Source organism: Cyprinodon tularosa, unplaced genomic scaffold (genome assembly GCF_016077235.1).
Source record: "Cyprinodon tularosa strain WSP-4 unplaced genomic scaffold, ASM1607723v1 ctg55, whole genome shotgun sequence".
NCBI classification, from domain to species: Eukaryota; Metazoa; Chordata; class Actinopteri; order Cyprinodontiformes; family Cyprinodontidae; genus Cyprinodon; species Cyprinodon tularosa.
The window spans coordinates 1,935,989-1,959,603 of NW_024039285.1; the positions used below are offsets into that span (position 1 = coordinate 1,935,989).

Genomic DNA, 23,615 nt, shown 5'->3' on the forward strand with positions numbered 1-23,615 from the left:
TTGTAATATGTACAATGTTATTAAAGATGAATGCATTTTATTTGGTTTTATGTGTGACAAATTTCCATTTACCTAATAAGATAAATATGTAATCGTTAGAATAGTCAAAATGTTTTATTCTGGATATTTAAATCTGTACTGCATCTCAATGCAATGCTTTGTAAACCCAGTTTTAAATATCAAATAGGAATCTCAGGACTAGCTCCACAGAAATTGCCAATATGTTTTTTTCTTTTAAAACAACTAGGCCTAATTATAAATATCCTCAATGCTCCTGCGTTGTGTCTCTTTCAAAGAGCCTGGGTCTTAATGTAGCATAAATCAGCTTGTCACAGTCAACCACAGCTCTTTACATTCCCATAGGAGGATGTTTCTCCACTGCATCCTGGTTTGTCCCCGGGGCATCACCCCAGCTGCGTGCGTATACCGTACCTTTGGGATTGTTCAAAAAAAGGATGCATTTTTTCAGTACATCATAGTCAAAGGAAAGTTCAGATCTCATTTCTCTGTACGATTACAGATCTTACTTGAATGTTTGCTTTTTGGCAAAGCTTGCCCTATACACTTAAACAACCGTGTCTAGTATTAAAACCTATTTATACCGCTTGAACTTTATTGCATTTATGTTACAACCATTAAACCCCAAACTTCAAAACTCTCTCTTTTCTTTCTTTTAAGTAATTAAATATTGCATTAAAAATATAATTGTATATTGTATTGTACATAAAGTAAAGAATTATGGATTTGGAGAAATATTAAACCTCTTTGTTAAATAGACTAAATTTGTTGTATGCAATAGCATTCAGACTCCTTTAGGTTCAGGATGATGTTATAGCCCATCATATAAGAGAAGTATGACCAAAGTCAAACCTGAAAAAGCTGGCCGTCCACCGAAACTGACATGTCAGGCGAGGAGAGCATGAGTCAGAGAAACAGCCAATGGCAAATCTGGAGGAGCTGCTGAGCTCCACAGCTCAAGTAAGAGAAGCTGTGGAAGAGAAAGCATATCTGTCCTTAGTGAAAGATTGCCAGACAAAATACTCCATTTAAACAAAGCCATAAAACCACCGATTTAATATTTCCCTTAAGCCATTTAAGAGACATCAAGAACGCTGAAGTGGGTGCAAAACTGAATATTTTGCTGTAGGTGAAAACAGCAACATGATAATCGGGAGGTGCTTTTCTCTTTAGCAGAGACAGACATATTGATCAGAGTTTATGGAGAGATGGATGGAGCTAAACACCAAGGCATTCCTGGAAAAAATCCTGCGAGACACTGCAACTGAAATTGTATTTGCAGAACATATTTGCTCTAGTGTCAGTATTTATGCAGAGGGGATGAATAAAGATGCCCTCAACTCTTTCAGATTTTCCTTTGGGCTTTTTGCAAACCATTTATAAATTCTCTTCAGCTTCGCAGTTCCTAAAAACACATGTCTGATTAGTTTGAATATTTTAAATGCAGTTTTGTATACTGTGGATGCTTTACAAATATAATAATGTACTTTCAGCATCCGCTACTTTGACTACAGTGTGCTTTCTGCATGAAAAAGACAGTGACTGCTAAGGGAAAATTATCTTTATTCACCTAAGTAAGGTTATGATTAAATGTACTGCATGTGAGTTAAAATATATTTTAATGTCTGCAGGAATTTGTACAGATCATGATGCACATAGTATTTTATTACATACTAGATTAAGAAGACTTGCTATTGTTTTTTTGTACCATTTCCTGTGTCCCTAGAACCTTCTTGGATCTGATGGTACCATTTCCTCTGCATAAGCATTGCTTTAATGTCAACAAGAGACGTGGGCTATTCAAATTGTAATCCTGACATTGTCCCTTTGATACACCGAGCACATGGCCTTGCACTGCATGTTTATTCTGCCCCTTTGTGTGTGTTAATGCTGCATAGATTCAGTGGTAGATTGTTGCCTTGGAGCTGATTAGAAGTGTTGATTGGTGAATCAACAGGTACAAGTGTTACTCTCAGGGTTTGGGCATATAAATCTTGGTTCTAAAATAATTTACACTGATTCTTTCAATATTGCTAACATCCCATCATTATATAAGCCAGAATGTTCTACTGTCAAAGAAATATGATTTTAATACGTGGGAAGGCCTCTACTGGTGTGATACTGAGAGCATGAGATGACCTTTAGAACTTGAAGTCATAAGTAAGTTAAGTTTTCCGCATCACATTAACATTATTCAATTACATTTCATTATGGCCAGACTTCTAAATATAGCTGCAAGCAGCAATGAGCGTGCCCAGCACCTCAGCAGAGCACAGTCGTCATGGTAACTTGATCTTATTGCGATGAGAGCGGCTCGGCACTGAAAGAAGCAGGATTTTGACTTAGTGCCTTTTCAGTGGTGAGGTTTTTCAGAAGTGGTCTGAGTGTCAGGTTGGGTGTCAAAAAAGGCTGCTTTAATTTATGGATAATTTTTCTAAGGCTTGTTCCTATTATCTAAAGATCAACTGAAGTATCTCTTTAGACACTCTCGCTTGTCTATCCAGTTTGTGTCTTGGATTGACATCTGATAAAGTGGCAACCTGACCAGGAGTGTCACTCAGTTACCAGTGGTGATAGGGACCGACCCCCCCAAGACTCTGCAAGGAGAATCAGATATCAGCGATGGATGGATGGATGGATGGATGGATGGATGGATGGATGGATGGATGGATGGTTTTGAGGAAGGAAGGGATGGATGGATGGATGGATGGATGGATGGATGGTTTTGAGGAAGGAAGGGATGGATGGATGGATGGATGGATGGATGGATGGATAAAGGAAGGGACGGTGGGATGGATGGATGGATGGATGGATGGATGGATGGATGGATGGATGGATGGAAAAAGAAAGGGATGGAGGGATTATGGGTGGATGGATGGTTTGGAGGGAGGAAAAGATGGACGGAGGGATGATGGATGGATGGATGGATGGATGGATGGATGGATGGATAAAGGAAGGGATGGATGGATGGATGGATGGATGGATGGATAAAGGAAGGGACGGAGGGATGGATGGATGGATAAACAAAGGTAGGGAGAGAGGGAGAAATGGATGGATGGTTGGATGGGTGGATAAAGGAAGGGACGGACGGATGGATGGATGGATGGATGGATGGATGGATGGATGGATGGATGGATGGATGGATGGATGGATGGATGGATGGATGGATGGATGGATGGAACTTGTTTTTCTTAGGTTTTTATATCTGACAGATCCATTTAAGGCAACAGAGGAAGGATAAATGTACGTATAACTAGATTAGGTTTAAGTGAGGGATTGAGAAAGGCCTTTAAATATTTTAAAACATCTGTCCAAGAAAAGCTAGCTGTCTTCTGATTTGTTTATCAAACCTTTACTTGAAAGCACTATGTGCAGCTCTTTAGCACATCTGAGTTGTCATGACACTTGGATAAAAAGCCTGTCAGATATCTCTCTTTGCTCGTCTCAAGTAATTAGTGATATTTCTCTCATCTCCTTCACTCCCTATTGTTTGTCCTCTGCATGCCTTTAACCACGGAAAAAACTCCCATTCCTCCTCCTCCGTTTGATGTGTCTGTCTCCTGCCAACACTGTCACACTGACTTCTCTGTTCTAGTTTTGTCTGCAGCCTTGTATAATGAGCTCTGCTTGGGACAGGACATTCTGCAATTTGACCTTTGGTTTGGAGGGGTGGGGGGGATCTGAGGCATGAATTAGACAATAAAGGAAGCACAGCATGGAAAGATTACACCAATTTGGCTCTGGAGTCAAAGTTCTACTTTGTAATTTTAAATTTTTATTTTTAAGAGAGGATCTGTCGGCTAGCTTAACAGATTTAAACTTAAAGATGTCTAACTTGTAACTGATCATCAGCTGGATTCAATTTGATGTTAAAGTTTCAAAAAAACTTGAAACTTGCATGGTTTTTGAGACATAAAGAGGAAATATTTTGACAGGATATATTCATGGTTAGATTAAGTCATTGAAAAAATATCAAAATATATCTGTATGTTTAATGTTTTACTTTATGATGTTTCTGTTAGAAAAAAAAATTTAGTGGTTCTGAATTCACAAAACAAAACGTCATGTTGTACTACACAGTAACTGCCACAAGGGGTCAGTGTCGATACAGATGTGATTTCTATTTAATATCTAACCTTGTTAGATAACAGTTAGGGATATTATACACACCCACAAATGCTGTATAAAAGCCTTAAAAAGAATATAGCTTTTTTTTTCTTTTTTTTTTTTATAACAGTAGCACATTTCACTGTGGTGTTGATAGTTTGCATAACTCCCTAGAAACAGAATCCCATTTTTTTCTTCTCCACTAGCATTTACCAAGGTGAGGCAAACAGAGAGATGAACCCTAGATCATTCTTTCCTAGATCATCCAGAGTCATGGGTCTTCCTTTATTGTGGTCTTCCCCTCAGCTTACCTCACAGGTCCTCTATGCGATCCACCTCTTGTGCTGAGGTGACTGTGGAAAAAAGCTGATTTTTCTTATGTGTGGAACGTTTCCCCCCACTTATTTCATTATCATTATTCAAGAGTTTTAGTTAAGTTGATTGGATTCTATGCTGCTTTTAATTTGCTGACTAAAAGTGACTAAAATGCAAATGTTTGATTTCCTTGCAGAGTAAATCAGATTGTTCTTTAAAGCTTATTTCTTTTTAAAATGTCATGATGTGATGCACTCCAGCAAAGTTTCCGAGGCCTTACAAGAGAGAGGCCCACAGCCTCATACAACCTCCTCTTTACTAAACCAAAAATGTTTTTCTCAGTCACAGGCTGTAAACTTGATCAACACACTTACACTATATTGCCAAAAGTATTTGCTCACCTGCCTTGACTCACATATGAGCTTAAGTGACATCCCGTTCCTAATCCATAGGGTTCAATATGACGTTGGTCCACCCTTTGCAGCTAGAACAGCTTCAACTCTTCTGGGAAGGCTGTCCACAAGGTTTAGGAGTGTGTTTATGGGAATTTTTGACCATTCTTCCAGAAGCGCATTTGTGAGGTCGCACACTGATGTTGGACGAGAAGGCCTGGCTCTCAGTCTCCGCTCTAATTCATCCCAAAGGTGTTCTATCGGGTTGAGGTCAGGACTCTGTGCAGGCCAGTCAAGTTCATCCACACCAGACTCTGTCATCCATGTCTTTATGGACCTTGCTTTGTGCACTGGTGCACAGTCATGTTGGAAGAGGAAGGGGCCAGCTCCAAACTGTTCCCACAAAGTTGGGAGCATGGAATTGTCCAAAATGTCTTGGTATGCTGAAGCATTCAGAGTTCCTTTCACTGGAACTAAGGGGCCAAGCCCAGCTCCTGAAAAACAACCTCACACCATAATCCCCCCTCCACCAAACTTTACACTTGGCACAATGCAGTCAGACAAGTACCGTTCTCCTGGCAACCGCCAAACCCAGACCCGTCCATCAGATTGCCAGATGGAGAAGCGCGATTCGTCACTCCAGAGAACGCGTCTCCACTGCTCTAGAGTCCAGTGGCGGCGTGCTTTACACCACCGCATCCAACGCTTTGCATTGCACTTGGTGATGTATGGCTTGGATGCAGCTGCTCGACCATGGAAACCCATTCCATGAAGCTCTCTGCGCACTGTTCTTGAGCTAATCTGAAGGCCACATGAAGTTTGGAGGTCTGTAGTGATTGACTCTGCAGAAAGTTGGCGACCTCTTCGCACTATGCGCGTCAGCATCCGCTGACCCCGCTCCGTCAGTTTACGTGGCCTACCTCTTCGTGGCTGAGTTGCTGTCGTTCCCAAACACTTCCATTTTCTTATAATACAGCTGACAGTTGACTGTGGAATATTTAGGAGCGAGGAAATTTCACGACTGGATTTGTTGCACAGGTGGCATCCTATCACAGTTCCACGCTGGAATTCACTGAGCTCCTGAGAGCGACCCATTCTTTCACAAATGTTTGTAAAAACAGTCTGCATGCCTAGGTGCTTGAATTTATACACCTGTGGCCATGGAAGTGATTGGAACACCTGATTCCAATAATTTGGATGGGTGAGCAAATACTTTTGGCAATATAGTGTATTTTCAACTAAATTCCAACTAGATCTACAAATTTCATTTTGTGATTGTTGGACAAAGAACTTTTTACTTTTTTTTTCTGGCTTCCTGCTTAAGGACTTGTTCCCATAAACAGATCATTTTAAATAGTTTTTAATGTGAACAAAGATCTCAGTCTTTGCTATAGCCACCTTAAAGTAAACTGAGGAGATTTGTTGTTGTTTCCATTGTTCTTCTTAAGGTGCACATTGAAACAATAAACTGAGTCACTTTTCCACATTTGTTTGAAATCTTTGATTATTGACCGGACAGTAGATCTAGACAGCTTAGGTGAGAATCTATTGATTTTGTTGTTATTTTACATCTGCTTTAACTAAATGGTGTATTCACTTGTTTTTTCTTTCTTTTTTGTAAGAACAGCTAAGAAAAAAAGACATCTGGCTAAGAATTGCAATTACAGCACTGATTATACACACAAACATGCTTATAGGAAGAGCTATTTTGCTATTGATTTTCCAGACTTAGAAAGCCCAGCACACATCTGTCTTACTTTAATGGGATGCTGTCCTGTGTTTCCTAATCTGAAGCCTATAGATTAGAGAATAAACCCTTGTTTCATATCATTTATATTTTAAAAGAAAATTATCCATTGCTAATCAATCATTTTGATCTTGAACAACACCAAAAGCAAAATATTAATAATAAAAAATATGGTTTATATCCATACCAATTACTAGTTGTGGTATCAGTGTGTCTACCATAAACAAATGAGCTCAAACCTAATATGGAAATTTGAATAAATACCAGAAACTCTGCAAAAGCTGTTCTAAGTTTGTTATGTCCATTGCAGGTGTTTTTTAAAGGCATTCAAATGTTCATTTCATTTCAAAGAACAGCATGGCCTTGCTGCTGCTTTACACACGTACATGCATTTACATCATGTGAGCTTGTTTATTTAAACTCAAGCCATGAATGGACCCAGTAACATTTTTTTCAGAAAAACAAACACGTCTTTAACTCTGCTTTCCCAGACACAGTGTCATTTAAAAGCATCCTGCCCTATTTCTCTCTAATGTGGTCTCTATTTCAGATGTAAATCTGCGTGAGAACTAACCTGTAAAAAGGACAATAGAGTGAGTTATGTTAGAAATCAATGGGACTCTCTTTGTGATTTTGTTTGCTCAGTAATAGAAGTCAGCTCCACTTATAATCAGCTGTGCACATAGGAGCATAAACAGCTCAGAAAAGTTCTGGATGTGGTGCCATTAAAGTCAGTGTTATTGTATGCTGGATTCAACCAGTTCAGTTGGCTTCTATTGTACGCGCAGAGTTGGCAATATTTGCCAGTGAAACTAAGGACGTGTTACAATGCAACTATCCTATGTCATTTCATCAGAGCTTTGTCTAAACCTGCAAGCAGTGTGTTTCATTTTAGAGTAGGTTTGCTTGCATCATAGATTCAATGAGCCTTAAGTACAATAGTTTGTCATTAAAAGCTTGGAGGCAAACATACATAATGAATGAAGCTAAAAGGGACACTACCAGCTGGTCTAATATGTGCTTTTTTCTCTTCCTTTTTGTTTGCTGTCATGTGGATTTCATCCTTCTCCTCTCTGTTCCGCAATAAAGGTAAGGCATTTTCCTTTCATTTGTGATTCACTCAAAACCTCATTTAGTACCAAGAAATCCTTTATTTAATAACTCAAATGTAATATTTTATTTTACTTTACATGCTGTAAGACTGAAATCAGGTCCAAGATGGCCATTAATGTTCTGTTTTTAAAACTTTTTTTATTGTCTGTTTTGATAAGGACAGGCATGTCTTTGTACCCTGCCTGAGGTAAACAAAAAGTGTTCTTATGACAGTAAGTCAACATAACGGGCCAACATCCCGGTGCTCTCCAGACTGAAAACTACAATAATTAGTCTTTGGGGTAAGGGATCAATTTTAGGACTCCATAGCTATCTCTTTGTCAATCAAAACCTTTTCTGGGAACCATGAGTCCATATTTAAACTATTTCTGAAGCACCTGAACCAAATGTTACAGTCAGACATTTATTTATTTCTATAACATCCTCATAGGAGGTTGTACATTAGTATTTCACTTAGGGAGACTGTTAATACTTGCGTTTTGCTTATGATCTTCCCCACAGTATTTCTCTATTTCTTTTGTTGGCACAGCTTTTTTAATATTAATAGCTAAAAAGCTTTCATATACACTACTTTTCAGTGTTTATAAAAGTTTTTCAGTAGTATGTATGAAAGCTTTTTAGTAGTATGTACGTCACCAATCTGGCGAAAAATTGATTGACGCTTTACTAGCCATTAAAGATTAAAGATTAGATATTTATCTTACACATCAAAAAATAAATATAGATATATTTCAAAAATGTTTGACATTTTAAATTAAAATTACGTTAAAAAAAATGTTTTTTAATGTCTGAATCAGTGTCATTGGGTGTGGGGCGGGGCCCTAGCGCCCTCTATTGGCCAGCCACCACTGCTCTTTAGCCTGACCGCCCCACTATGGGGCTTAAAGGGTGATGCTTTTTTTCCCTCCTTCTCTAAAAGAGACTCAGAAATAATTATGTATCTTTTTGCCCTCAATCCTGGGTTGGAGGGTGCTCTAATGTTTATAAAAAATGTTTTACGGCACTTAAATGCAGAAAAAGCCACTAAAAAACATTTTAACCCTGACTGATTCTTCCTGAACAATGCTTCAGGTTTGTTCCTGGTCCACCCTGGATAGCTGGAATCTTTGGAAACTAAAGAGTTGTATCTTTTCAACAACCTATCACACATCTTTTTCCAGTGTTGTCAGATGTGTCACATAAAAGTTGTGGTCACTTTTCCAGCCTCCAAGCTCCACTCTAGGCTTTGTTTACTTTGTAAACATCCCTGAACACAGTTGAGGATATACAGGGTAAATAAATGTGATGATCAAAAGGTCTGTCATATGCAGAAATAGTCATATGAGGGAAACCATATTTTTTTCACTGTAATAGATTCCCATTTACAGTATCTGGCGCAAACCACATTTGGCAAAGTTTTGGTAAATGTAATTATTTGTACCAAAATAAATACTCCACCTGGAACATGACCTAAAAAAAACAATATTGATTGAATGTTATTCAACTGATTAAGTCAATGTTTGCTGCAGCTATAAAAAAGATGTTGATAAAAGTTTTTTTTTTTACTTTATCTCATTTCTTTAATGTAAATTCATAACTTTTTTCCTATTTAGAAAAAAAAACCCATCAGATGTAGGGGTGTGAGAAAAAAACATTTTAGCTATATATCTTGATATTTGGCTGCCCGATATAACATCGATCTTTCACTTACTGTTATTGATTTTTAAAAACAAAACATATTTACCTAAAGCAATGAGGGAAAATTGGCTACCTCTGCACTGCCACTCTGGCAAAAAGCGCTGTGGAGCCCTTTTGCTGTGTGGCGCAGCACCATTTCTGTAGTTGAGGCAGTCACAATGGAAGAAGTGGACTGACTCAAACCCCAAACAACATGGATACCAAAATAACTAAATAATCAATATCTTCTGATGAACATATACAACACTTGCTTTTTATCTATTCATTTCATTTTGGATAGCTGGGAAAAATATTGCAATATATAGTGGTATTGTAATATCGTTATATTATCATATTGCAACACCCATGCCAATATTCACCCCTAGTCTAATGAGGCTAAACTTTTTTATTTTCTTTTTCGAATCCCCAAAAAATCAGATAAACGGGTGTGATTGTGATTCCTTGTTTACCACAATCATTTTTCCTACTTCTTCATACTTTTTTTTGCCTTACCTTTACATTGGTACCAACAGAGGTGGGTAGAGTACCTTAAAATTGTACTAAGGTACGTAAAGTAGCACTACTTCAACATTTTTTTATCCAAATAAAAATAAAAAGTGGTCATCCAATAAGTAAATCAAGTCAAAGTAAAAAAAGTATTCGGCAAAAAGGCTATTCAAGTATTGCGCAATTTTTGGATACTAACATCTCAGTTAATGTTTAGAAATGATGCAGACCAACATGCATTTTAAGACTCAAATGCATAAAATAATCATGAATATACAACAACAAATTCATGCAGAAGAAATACTTTACCGAATATTTTTTTCCACATAAAATATAAAACCAGTCTTTACAGTTAGAGCTGTATATATGTTGGGACAGAGTTATAAACTTCCACTGTTAATATCTACTGTTTACTGTATATTCATCTGATCTTGGAATAGTTGGAATTACTCACAGTGGGCGGAGTAGTCATAAGTGTTACACAAGTAGGATTAGCGATACTTTTCACAAATATTACAAGTAAAAGTACGAAGTATTGTGCAGTAAAAAAAAATGTTGTGTTACTCAAGGAAATTTAACTGAGTACAACTCTGTGTATCAAAGATTTGAATTTAGACCTGATAATGATTGAGCTATCCTGATTGATTGTAGTTGTATATTTTCAGTTAGAAATAGCTTCTGACACTGTCTGGGCTTAACAGGCTACCTGGCACCTTTGTTTTTAAGCCAGCAGCGTGACACTATCAGCACGTAAACTCTTCCTGACCCTGACATTCTGCTCTGCATGTCTGTAAACTCTTGGTCTGTCAAACAAGAACCCATTGTAGGCAGCTATTCCCACAGAGACAATTATGTAAATAGTTGGGAAAGTAGATGGGAAAAGAAAAGCTGCAGTCATTCAATACAGTCGTCTAAGGGCCCCTGTAAAAGATCCCAGGCTTCTGAAACATAAAAATACAGACAGAATGATCAGTCCTCCCCAAAAATGTTAGAGCATTACTGAAATATATTTTGTGCAATTCAGAAGAAAAACAAACACATTTATTGAGGATATTTAAAAATATGCATTTACCTGGTTGTATAACTTAGAAAATCCTTAAAACTAAATTTCCGATGTAGGGAGCAGTGGGGTAATGGTTAATGTGAGAATAATCACAGCTTTAGTTTGCACAGTTTGCTTTTATACAAATATATTCAGGTCAGGCCAAGCAATATTAGGCAGTCCTCATGAATCACTTAAGAGGCATTTTTGCTCCAGTAACCGGCTAAATGAGAAGAAAAACCCCTGGAAAAAACTATCTAGTGGGGTTTCTGTTGTTACTTTTGTGTTTAAATGTAGGCAACTCTTCATACTATTCCATCTTTTTATACAAGGGTCCTACATTACTTCTCCTCCTTTTTTTATTTTTCTAAAAAGCACTGCTATCCATTAACATCCCAAATAAACTGCTTCACAGTCTGGATAAACTGTGCAGAGACCAGCAGTTGTAATCTCCCAAATGCTCCAGGGTCCACTTTAGGATCCCAGGTTGATCCACTCCAGAACCCAGACTCTGACAAAGTTAAAAGTGTTTCAAAGCTTTGGTGTGGAAGTGCTGTAATTCCTTGTTTGTCTTGTCTTTCGTAGCGGCTTATAAGCGATTCATGTTTTGGCTTGGTGAAACTTTCTGCCACATCTGTCAGATTTAGTCTTAAGATTGGACTTGGCTGCTCTAAAATATGTTGTTCTCTTTTGTTTAACTGGATGCCTGAAGTGTCTTTATCAATTTGAGGTGTTTGGATCGAGCCATAGCATGCAACCAGTCAAAGAAGTAATGAGGCACAGTGACATGGAATAAACATGTAAATTCAGGTCATTTTGCTTCATGTAGAATAACTTGGCCCTGCCAGGCCTTTACTGTACATGCTTACAGATCAAGTTGTCATTTGGCATAAAACACTCTCAGTTTCATTACAGTTTACTGTAAATAATTTTGATTTCGCCTATTAGAATATTCCGACTGGCATGTTTGAATGAGGCATTTTATTCTGATAATCTGATCAGTCTGATTAATTACTTCCGTAAAAATGTAGCTAATGTTAAAACAACAACAACAACAAAAATTCTGTAACTACTTATTTCTTGTTTATTAGTTTTACATGTGTTCATAGCCAGAACATATATATTCCAATCTTAGTTTTTAGATAACTTATCAACCTTGTTGCTTTTATTTAACTGATTTAGCTTTTTTATGTCTTCTTAGAACAACAGCAACATATCAACATGACTTCTGGGTGTCATGTGACCTAAGCAGCAGAAAAATGAAGTACAGAACGTTTCTTATTTCCTCTGCTTCCCTCCATGAGGCTCTGGGGGCAAGCTTTGCTGATGCATAACTTTAATGGATCTTCTGAATGCTCTCGGCAGAAGCCGAGGCAAAGAGCCGAGCTACTGTTAGAGACTCACAGAAACACTGCTATGTTCTCCCGCTGGAGGTTTTATGGGCTGAGGTAATGACAGAAACTCCACACAGACAGCAGTGTTATGGTTCCCTTTGCACGTAGTAGGAACAACCATCCCTGAACAATTGAGCAGCCAGCGAAGGAAGGAAACCTAAGGAGCATGGGAAAGGAAGCTTTTTGATTAGTTACAATCAAAAGATATATGTAGGTAATGAAGTCTGCAAATGATGATTGAGAGGTTATGATTTCTGCTCGTTTTTGGTTGGTTATTATTACAAACAGCTTTTTATGTTTTTACAGCTTAAACTCATACACCATATACATGTACAAATATAAATACAACTATAGACACTTGATGAGAAACCTGGGGAACACCTGCCAAAAACAATAGTACCACAAAACAGTAGCAAAATTTTTCCAATTAATAATTGAACATCATTGATCTCACAATGGAGAAATTCACTTCTGCCTCTTAACCCAACCCCCTTGTGGAGCAGTGGGCTGCCACTGTCCGGCGCCTTAGGAGCAATCAAGGGTTAGGGTTTTGCTCAGGCACCCATAGGGCAGGATGTCAGGACAAAACCAGGTACATGCAACCTTTTCTGAGCACAAGCACGCTGCTCTAACCACTAGGCCAATACTCCACTTGCTTTTAATTGATTATGAATGAAAAGGGAAAGTCTTTATTTGACTTTGAAGATGTTTCATTGAAATTATTTTAATTTTTTCACCACCTCTGTTATAGTTACAGTCCCCATAATTAACTCAACAAATTTATGCACCCAAAAACAAAAAAAGAAGATCATGTTCACTTTTTCCTACAACCGACAGCCATTGAAATCCTGACAAACACCTGTTTGATGCCCCATTTTTAAAACTTCTACTTTAGTTTGCTTCATTTTTTCTTTCCTGATGGAATGGTTTCATGTCCAGTATCTTAATATTCTGTTAGCAGAACTATAATTTCTCTGAGATTTAAATCGTCTGCTAAAACATCACCTGTTAAGCTGAGCTCTTTTTTGAAATTCTGTCAAATATAAAAAAAAATGAATTAATCAGAAGTGAAATAACTGGAAATGTTCCATTAAAATTGATTATAAGTTGCATGTTTGTGGAAACAGTCTTAGCTGAATTGTTTGATGTCAGAAGAAGAGCCTCATAATGACTCCTCTAAGCTGCTGATGCACATTGTTTTTCTTTGTTGGACTATGCTCTGCCTTCCTGACCCTCTTCCTCAGACCCTTGTGTGATTGGCTGTCAGACACCCTTTACAACCTATTTACATGTGCTGCTCAAAGGCTGTCACTCCCATTCCTTTCTTGCCCAGGGAGGCAAACTAAAGTAGATCAAATCTAAAATCAGGACTGGGACTCAGACCGGATCAGGAGCAACTTTAAGTGGCTTCTGGGGACCCCTTTTAGGAATCTGATTACTGCTGCAGATAATTCATTTAATCTCTGAGCCTGTTATTGCTTATTTAGGCTGTTGGGCAAAAACAAGACAATTCCTACTTGTGGAGGCGCTCACATTAACTCCATTCCAGATAAACAGATTATCTTCTGCATGTTTTGTAAATTTCCCAAAAGTTTAGTCTGTTGTTCACAGCCCCATAGCATGCTCTCTCCCTCCCTCCTAGTTGCACACACTCAAGAGTCACAAGAGGTGACTGTTGGATGTGTAGAACTTTGCAAAAAGTGGATCCTGTATACCTTGATGACACTTATAGATTCGCCTTTTTGGATTTTCTATAGAACTCTTTTCAAGTACTCTTGTGCTGGGAGCAAGAGGAGCTTTCCTGCCATTCAGGATACACACCCACAGCATTCCCGGACATCATGCCTGTGGGCTCTCACTGTGGGAAACGCTGAGGGGGAGTGATCAGCAACCGGGTCTCAGTGGATCCTCTCTTTTAGCAGTAGGAAATAGTTTAACAGAGGACTGGATATCAACATAGGACACCACCCATGAGGACTTTAAGTAGAGGGGAATACCTGCAACAGGATCTTGAAGTGAAGTTTAAGAGAAACTCTTATTGAGAACTTGGCTTGGCTTTTATCTGATCTGATAAAATACATTCAAGTGGAGCTGCTTTCAATCTAACTCGTTTGCTTCAAGAGTGACAGCATGGCTGGAGTCATCAGGAAGGGATCTGGGAGACCCTCATACTACTACAGATTCCTTGGCAAATCCCGACTGCAGCGTCAGCGAAGCCGGTCCCGCAGCCGCACCAGACCCTCTACCAACAGGGGTAATATTTCCTACAGCTGCTTAAAAAGCCAGTGAGGAAATGTTTCAGCCTCACCTACAGCTGTGGAAAACTACACAACACTGCTTCTGTTTGTGTTTTCTGGTAGTGTCTATGTTCCTGAATCACATTAGGAAGTTTGTTTGTCATGGTGTTTGGAGACAGTATGTATACTATTTAAAAGCACTGTACATGAAGGTAAACTGAGACTTCTCCTTTTCTGAAATGTACATTCTGTTCAAACAGAAACTTTTTTTTATGGCTTTGGTGTCATTATTTTTAGAAGTCCATGGTAACCCTGCTTTGTTGATGTGTGACTGTGAGCTCTGGTGAGCGATATCAGTTTGGTGTCACTATTCACAAAGTGATGATGTTCTCACATTGCCCTGTCACTTCTTGACAGCTCTCAGTTAGCAGCTTTCCATCCAGTTTGGGCACTTTTCTGTGAAGTATTTCAGCAGGAAAGTCCGTTTTCTGCTCTGTAAAAGTACTGTTCTTCTTAGTTTGCTTCAATCTGTTTGTGCAATGCTATGTTTTCCTTCCTTTCAGTGCTCCAGGCTGTGTTTGAACCACTAGATTACAGAGATATGTCTACCCCCAAGGCTTTGTTAAAATACTTTTGTGGAAGCAGTATCTCTGAATCTTGAACCTATTGATTTTTTTTTTCCAAGTAAGCTGCTATAACTTGCCGACAAGGGGATTATGCAGACATGACTATTTATTTTTTGTTTTTTCTCTGGATGTGATTCAAGTTTTTAACTTTCAAACAAATCAGGAAAACATGAGACTAATTTCCCCCTTCAGATCAAACTGAATAATAAGTTAATCAAATTTTACCCAAAGACAGTTTTTGACTAGGAGTCGGTCAAGCATTTAAACTGATTAAAAAAGCAATCTTTATTCTTTTTTATACTAAGTTTAATAATAAAACTTATTATTAAAAAAAACAAAAGATAATAATAAGAATAAATCCATATTTTTGGAAAAGTTGGTATGCAAAATGGAAAAAACTCTTCATAACTCTTCATTTACAAGAATCTCTGTTCACTGCACAATAATCCAAATTAGTTCAGTAAGTCTTATAATTTTTAGTGTATAAACGATTCCCATTCACATTTACCCCATGAAAATGCAGCTGAAGACCTACTTCCTTTCTTCCTTCAATTTGTTTCTCAGAGTATCAAGCTTAACACATCATAATCTAGAGTCTTATAGAACACTTGCTAATTTATATTTACTTATATAAGCACTTGCTTATGTTATCAACACCTCTTAGACAAAAAAAAAAGAATAAGTACTGCATAATTTAAATATTTCCCTTAAAAGGATATTAAAAAAGCTCTTCTGAGCTTAAAAACATGCAAAACAATTAAGAAGTCTTTGTATCAAGGCTTGATTTCATCAAAGTGAAACTATGGCTGCACTTCTGCAGTCAGAGACGCACAAAGTCAGGCCCGGCCATGAGAAGGAAAACAGAATGTGGTCGTTTCTGTTTTGAGCGTCTTCGCTCTGATCAAAGAGGTGCTTTGAAGTCTACCCTCTCTATAATTCACTTGTCTAAAGAGCATGCACGTGCACATGTGCGTTTGAGCTTGGACACACACTCACCAAGGCACTCTGCAGGCTCCCCTCAGGAAAATTTTAACACAGTGGATGCGCGTTAACAGTAACACACATTAGAGCAGATTGTATCCAGATGAAGAAGACCTTCCTCTTGAAAGAATTGGTGGTAATGGAAAACATTTTTTATTGTCTTTCCAGACTTCCTTGTAATTTCATGTAATGTCACCAAAACTATAAAAAGTTAATTTATATACTTCCACTTTGCACTGGTCTATTACTTATAATCTAACAAAATGCTTTGAGGTTTATTGCACCAAACTTCAAGAAAAAGAAGTCGTTATGAACAGTTTTGTAAGGCCACTTAGATAATTTTACATTTTCTCTTTAAAATTATGTCAGAAGCAGAGAAGAAATATGCAAATATGTGTAAAATTGTGCAATTAACGCTTCTTACATCTAAAATAGATTAAATGCTTAATCTAAAACTAAAATAATTTTAGCTAAGACACTTGTGCAGGTGCAAGCATTGGAGTCTTGGAGAACTGCTTTTAAGTTGTCAGTCACTATTAGGGTGATTTTGCCAAAAAAAAGAAAAAAGAGCAATATAATTGAACCAAAATTATGATTGTGATTTTGTTTTCCTCTCAGCTATCCACAAGGATATGGTATATTTTCATCTTGAATGCTCCCTTTGGTAGAATCTGTTGTGTTGGGACTTTAGTTTTGCCTGAAAAAATGTTCGCTTTTGGCTTGGATGCATGGATCTGCATGCTAGCTGCAATTCTTACTGCCTTATTCTTGTTAGATCTAACAAGACCAAAAGTAGGGCACCTGTTTTTTTTTTTTTTTTTTTTAGAAATCGCAATTATATTGCATATGCAGTTAATTGTTGATCCCTAGTCAGTATGGCTATATCAGTCGCATCTGGTGATGTTTCATGGCATGTGTCAGCTTGTCTGGATGAAATGAAGAACATCATTATTTAAATTTTAACAAGCAAATATAACTGAGTAAATTAATTTTGTCATTTGGTTTGCTTGGTGTGATGGGAAACGTGGTACTGCTGCTGTTCCTCTGGAATGCCGTTGGCATATTCTCTAAGATACATTAGGTCAGTGGAGTTTATCTGAGAAAGCCCAGAAATTGGCAAATGTTTTTACAGTATTGTATATATTTAATACCTAATTGTTGTATAAAGTGAGAATATGCTATCTTGGTATTAGCTTTATTTGGTGTTCTACAATATAAGATTAACAAAAGAAATATATGTGATAAACAAAGCTATTACAGCTTAAATTCCCTTCTAACTTTCCTGTATTATCTAAGTTGTTGTTGAAATATTTATGCGTGGGAAAGAAATTAGAGCTTTTCTCTCCAGCAACGACATTTTCCATTTGCCTAAAGCAAATTGTTAATACAGAGGCAATAGTGATCAGGGAAATATCGAAATACACCATATCCTTGGATATGTTTTCCTGTCTTCAGAAAGCTATTGCAGTTTCCAATGAAAGCTATGCTCCCTGTTTCACAGATCCAGTTACATGAGGTCATGTGTTATTGTTTTCGTTCCATGTACATACACGTTCATTGTTATCTGTGAATGGAAGAGCTTGAGTGCTTTTGCCTCACCCCTGAACATCACTGCAGATCTGTTTCCTCTTCTTTGCCATGGATGGTGACACTGACATGCAAAAACCCACTTATCTCAAAAAGAGTGAATAGCAGACACACAGGAGGAAAAGTACAGCTGTGTTTTCTGATCCCACATTTTGATCTTTTGGTCTAAATTGTTGTTGCAAACAGAACATTGGATTTGAGCTTTTACTTGAACAATGTCAAAACAGTATAATGTAGATATTTGATAAGTTGGGGAAGTCTTTGTAAAATTCTGACTGATAAATGACCCCCTAGAGAGTCCACCAATCAGAACTGTCTGTTACGCTATAGAATAAATTACCTTCTTTTTCTCCAACACTCTCAGTTTTCGTTCCATTTTTTCTTTAATTTGACAGGTGTCAAAATATCTTCACAATATGGTAATTGTATAAAAATTATGTCGGTATCAAACTGTAGTTAAAAGCAGTTTGTTTGATCTAACAACCATCCATTTTAGAAATTAGGCTCCAAAGATTACCTATGTTTTGATGGCATATTTGAGATAATACAGTCATGTCTGTATTGACATAGCTTGAACATCTCTTGTTGTTTAGCTTTAAATTGGTGCAGACAACATTTTCTCTATACCATTTGATATCTTTTCAATTTTTTACTTGCTTGGGTATAAAATTGACTATGTTAAGTTTTATGCTGATCATGTTAATCATAAATTCACCAGAGGGAAGTCTTAAACCCTTCCTAAATCAAAAACTGCATAATGTTTTAGGTGGTAAATATTAGCTTTATTTAGGTCTTAAATATATTATTAGTATTATTTTTAAAGTTAATGGCTCGGTATTGATTTCAAAAATTTTTTAAGGCCCAACAGGAAAGCCAGATACAAACATCAATATTTGAAAAAAGTGTTAACACATTCTTGAGGTGAGTTTTGGCTTTTTGCGAAAAAGGGTCGATTTGCAAAACAGGAGATGGAAAATGTTTTTTTAATTAGCTCTGACATAGTAAACTTTACCTTACACAACTGATCACCTGCTTCCAATGTCAGCATCTTCCCGTATATTCCGATTATGTGCTTAATCACGTCCGAAAGTAACAACGGCATTACGAACTGACATTTTAACGTAGAAACAAAATAGCAACACATTCATTAAGCTTTCCTCCATAACCGATCTTTGAGCTGTGTCACTACCCGATTCGTCCCAGAAGCACGATCCGTTCTGCGATATATACATCCGGGTCATCCTCGATTTATTTTGTTAAAGAGACCTAATTGACGTTTTCCCTCCCCAAAAATAGTAAACGTACTAAAATATAATGTGTTAAAGGTTAGTAATATATTTCCTGAAAAAATAAATGCCTTAAAATCCTTTCTGTTTTATCACTCGTCTCTGCCCGATCTTCACCGGAAATGGAATCCAATGCTACTTCCGGTGGCTAACTGTTTCGGCTTTTGATTAAAAACATAAAATCTAGTCTTTTTGAGTTTTATGTTTTCGTTTTACTCTCATGGTATATAGTGCGTAATCTAAAGAAAGAAACAACTAAAATGCAGATAAACATAGTTTAATCATCAGAAATGCTCTGAGCATCTCTGATGATGATGTAGGGGAGAGGCAGTTTAACTGAGAAAATGTAAAAAGCATCAAATTTGTCTCACAAAAGTCATAAAACATTTTTTAAGCTGTGTATTAGTATTTTTTGGTGAGTTAAGGAGAGAATAAAGTAGTAGTAGTTTCAGTACCATAATGACATTATCTATGGACACCCGGATGTATATCTGTCCACGCATGCGCAGGACGGATCGTGCTTCCGAGACGGATCGGCTACAGACATTCTGTGCTAGAGTGCAACCTCTACTTCCTGTTGCTTTGTTGTAGATGGCTACTAATGGCTGTTCTTGTCTGGCCTTGAAATTCGAAAACCTTCATATCCTTCTGTGTCACAACCATGCGTTTAGGTATTAAAAACAAGGTATGTTTTGATTTTACATGAATAGGTACACTGTAGTACTGACAGAATTCTTTTGTCTGCCCTATGAAAGTACCAAAACGCTCCCAGTTAATATTAGTTGTAGTCCCCTTAACTAATAAGAACAAGTTTAACACATTTTGTGCCACTAGTCCCACCCAATTTTCTCATTTCCTCATTGACTAATTGTAATTTACTTAATTTAATCCAAAGTGTAGATGATGTAGAGCATACCATATGCAGAGGTATAGGCTTCTCAGTTTCAGATCCTACCTTTGAGACCATTTGTTTCATGTTCTGCCCACTTCTTATCTCTACATGCTACTTATAAAAAACACAATGTAAAAAAAAAACTGTTAAATGACGTAGGCAGAGGTTATGATGAAGCACACTGTTAGTTACAGTAAGCCTTGAAATATTATTTTGACTTCTTAAATAAAATCAAAGAATTCAATGCGAGCCTACATTACTTAAACACTTACAGACATTTTTAAAAGTGCTTGTGCAATGCAGTCAGTGACAATTATGTCTCAGTTTGCTGAAGCAAGAGTTAAAAATACATTTAAATTAGGTTTTATTATTAAATTTAAGATCTTCTCCAAAGGAAGACATCAGGAATAAAAAAGAAAATTGCAGCTATAGTGAAGACAATGAGGTATGGCAATGTGAAACAGTTACAATCCATGGCTGTTTAAAGTTCAAGCTGGAGCACAAGCTATGATCACACAAAGTCAAAACTCCCATGACCCAATATAAATATCACAACAAAATGTTTTCGCCAGTAGCTTAAAAATAAAAGATCTGATCTCTCAGTAACAGTTCAATAATGCATCACTGTGGAGAGTCATTATGCATAATTATTTCCTCAATGGGTCATTACCAAGAACCACTTATGATCAATGTTACTGCGCCATGCTTTGTTCTGTCTGGCGGTGTGTTTAGACTTTCTGTCAAGTGTGTCTGGAATTGTGTGAGGGTGTTTATTTTTTGGCTGATGGGAAAAATGGACACAATTCAAGCTGATAGATGGAGAGCACGGTGAGAACATCACAGATAATCACTGTGACTCATACAACATTCACACCCATCCACATAAAGGAAGGAAACAGATCAGCAGTCTTGGTTGGAGTCCCTTTAGCCCTAATCTGTTTTAAACATAAATAAAAATGGAGACAAAATGAGAGACTCATTCTAAGTGCTTCTGTGTTCAGATCTTAACAGCAACACTGGTTGAAAAACTTTGTTTTGTAGATTTTTTATAAAACATCCTATCTAATATTAAGCACAATTGGGTAAAACGAAGACCTCAAAAATTAACAAGCAAATGGGCTTGTTTGAAGGCTAAGGATATTTTTTATTTGATTTCCAGCTGTGCATAAGTATTTTAAAACAAATAGAAGAATAGGTCACATTTTTAATGAAAAGGACAAGTATTGGTTAGGTCAGCTGTGAAGGGGCTGAAGTGAGACCACCAGAATTTAGTCATCATCTCAGTGAAGCAGGGATTACTCTCTGATCTCACTCTCATTTCTGAAATCTGCACCCTTGCCTGCACTCTTTCCCTTTGGCATGAATCATCCAGAAGGGCCAGATGACACAGTCTGTCTGAGCACCCAAAAGAGTCCAATAACAGAAGGACAGGTGCAGGATAATCTCCCTAATCCATAGAAATCCTACATGGATTACATTCCAGAGCCCAAGAACAAGTTTGGAGAAATAGCTGTAGAACTGCAGGAATGCTGCTATAGCTCATTATTCCTTTATCCCTATGTTGAAGTGCATTTCAACATATAGCAGACTGCTGACATTACAACACTACTACCGATAGCTGGCTATTAAAATCATAAAATATGTATAAAAAGGATTCTTTCTCAAACTACGTATTTCTCCTTCCAAATCACACTCATTGTATTTTTCACATTGTCTGACCATCCCAAGCCAGTAGAATCTAACAGATTAGGGAATGGAGGTTATAAAACACCATCCCACAATTCACAGTTAACAGTCTACAGCGTTGTCCTTAAAGTTTAGATTCCCCCCAATTTATTTATATAGGTCCATGCAGACTTATATCTGAAGTTTAACAGAGGATAGCAGATCTAAAGCTCTTTTGTTTATTGGTTCAGTTCAAGTTAACCTTACGCTGCAAGCTGGATTGTCTCGAGATCTGAGTTTTCAGTTTCACAACAAATCCATCTTAAAAGACTCCGGCTAATTCGTCAGTCTCTGAAAAACCAGCAGGTCAGACCAATGACATGCCAGCAGTGTTTTTTGGGGCGGGACATATAGGAATGATGACAGTCAGAAGGGCCTTGCCAGGGCTTTACAAACATGGCTACGCTGGAGGACACACCTATTGATACTGCAATTGATTCGGTTTTAGCTAAAATGACAATTTTTCTCATTTAAAAAAGGAGCAAAGAGAGGCACTTTGTGCGTTTGTAGGTAAGAAAGATGTCTTTGCTTTAATTTTGACAGGATTTGGAAAAAGTTTTATTCATCAGCTTTCTCCACTAGTTTTGAAAACACTCAAGAAGCTGCAGACAAATCCTATTTCAATACTACGATTGACTAAAAGCGTACTCTGGAAGGCGGATACTAGATGGCATGTCACCCAATCAGCTCAAAGTATTGTTCTTAACACCCCTCCTTTTTTTCACAGACACACTGAAAAGCAGCCATCCCAGATTGATAACGTAGAACTCAGTTCAACACATATTAATCTGGCTGCTGCCAGGTTAAGCTCAAGTATCCACACTATTTAGATTAGAGGTTTTCTTGTTTAAATAAAATGTTTAATGCTGATCAATTCTAATCTTATACTACTGTGTTATTAACTAGTTTCATTTGATGTGTTTATATATTCTGAGAATAACCAAAATACATGGAAGAGCACTCTGACTCATGGTGCAGGTTTATAATGGGCTATGGATTTCCAGAAAAGCAATGCGTTGGTGGAAGTCAGATGCAGTAAAAATAATAGTCTGCTTGAGTCTTGTTAACATTTTTAAAGGGCTTTTTTAACCATTAAGGCACAAAGTTTTGTTTCAGTTCTTTTATGCTGGAGTACTGTAAATGCTTTGCTGTTGGGAGGATTTCCTCCACAGTTTCAGTCATCTAGTGCCCAGCTGGGGTAACAGGAAGGTTGCATGCATGTAGCAGCAGTTCATCAGGTGGAAAAAAAGGAGCAATACATGCCAAAAAATGAGAAGCATAAGAGGCATTATGCTAAGAGATAGTGTGGAACATTGGGGAAAGTATAGTGAGAATATCAGGAAAACACTATGTAGAGATGTTCCTTTCTAGCTTTTTCAGGCCGATACTGAGTTCTGATTTTCTATTAGATCAGACCTACTGACTGCGTATTTTACTGAGTCGAGTTATTTTTGTTTCTTTTGAATCTGAGGCATGAAGAAAAAAAAGTGCAACACGTTCTTTGATAGAGGAAGTACTTATTAATCAAATTGAAAATAAAGATATTACAAGCTTACACTCAGTTACGCATCAATGCTTATCTTTCTAGCTTTTATCTATTTTATATTACATTTTGCAGAGCAAATCAAAGCAAGAGCTGTGGATGGATGTTTTTTTTGTTTTTGTTTTTTGTTTTTAACCAAAATGATGTTTCTGATGCATCTAATAGAAGTAAACTCATGTTGTTGGGGTTTTTGTATGTTCCCTCTAAGTACCTTTTATAGTCAATGAAGATGATTTTTGCAGATTTTTCATCTCTGGCCAAATTGGTCGATTTCAGTACAACGCTTTTTAATGAGATGTGGCTGCAGGAGTTTATTCAGGATCTCTATCCCTACTTTAGGAGCAGACAGGCAGACACTGACTGCAGAGAAAGCAATATGTGAAAAGACGGAAAATAATTAGAATTCCTATCAGGAGCTTTAAAATTCTGGACATGTATTCATGTCAC

At 37.3% G+C, this 23,615-nt stretch overlaps 1 protein-coding gene across 8 annotated transcripts in view; it reads left to right on the plus strand.

Annotated features, from left to right (window-relative positions):
• The window catches only part of LOC119796473 (disabled homolog 2-interacting protein-like), a 212,698-nt gene that overhangs the window by 67,573 nt on the left and 121,510 nt on the right, over positions 1 to 23,615 (plus strand). For 2 of the 8 annotated variants that reach the window (XM_038305046.1, XM_038305048.1), the window contains exon 1: positions 13,924 to 14,545. The exons of the other annotated variants lie outside the window; for them this stretch is intronic. In XM_038305046.1, coding sequence (XP_038160974.1) covers positions 14,422 to 14,545 — 124 coding nt within the window. In that variant the 5' untranslated portion in view covers positions 13,924 to 14,421. Of the gene's footprint in view, positions 1 to 13,923; positions 14,546 to 23,615 lie in introns of those variants that run through there. 8 annotated transcript variants of the gene reach the window in all.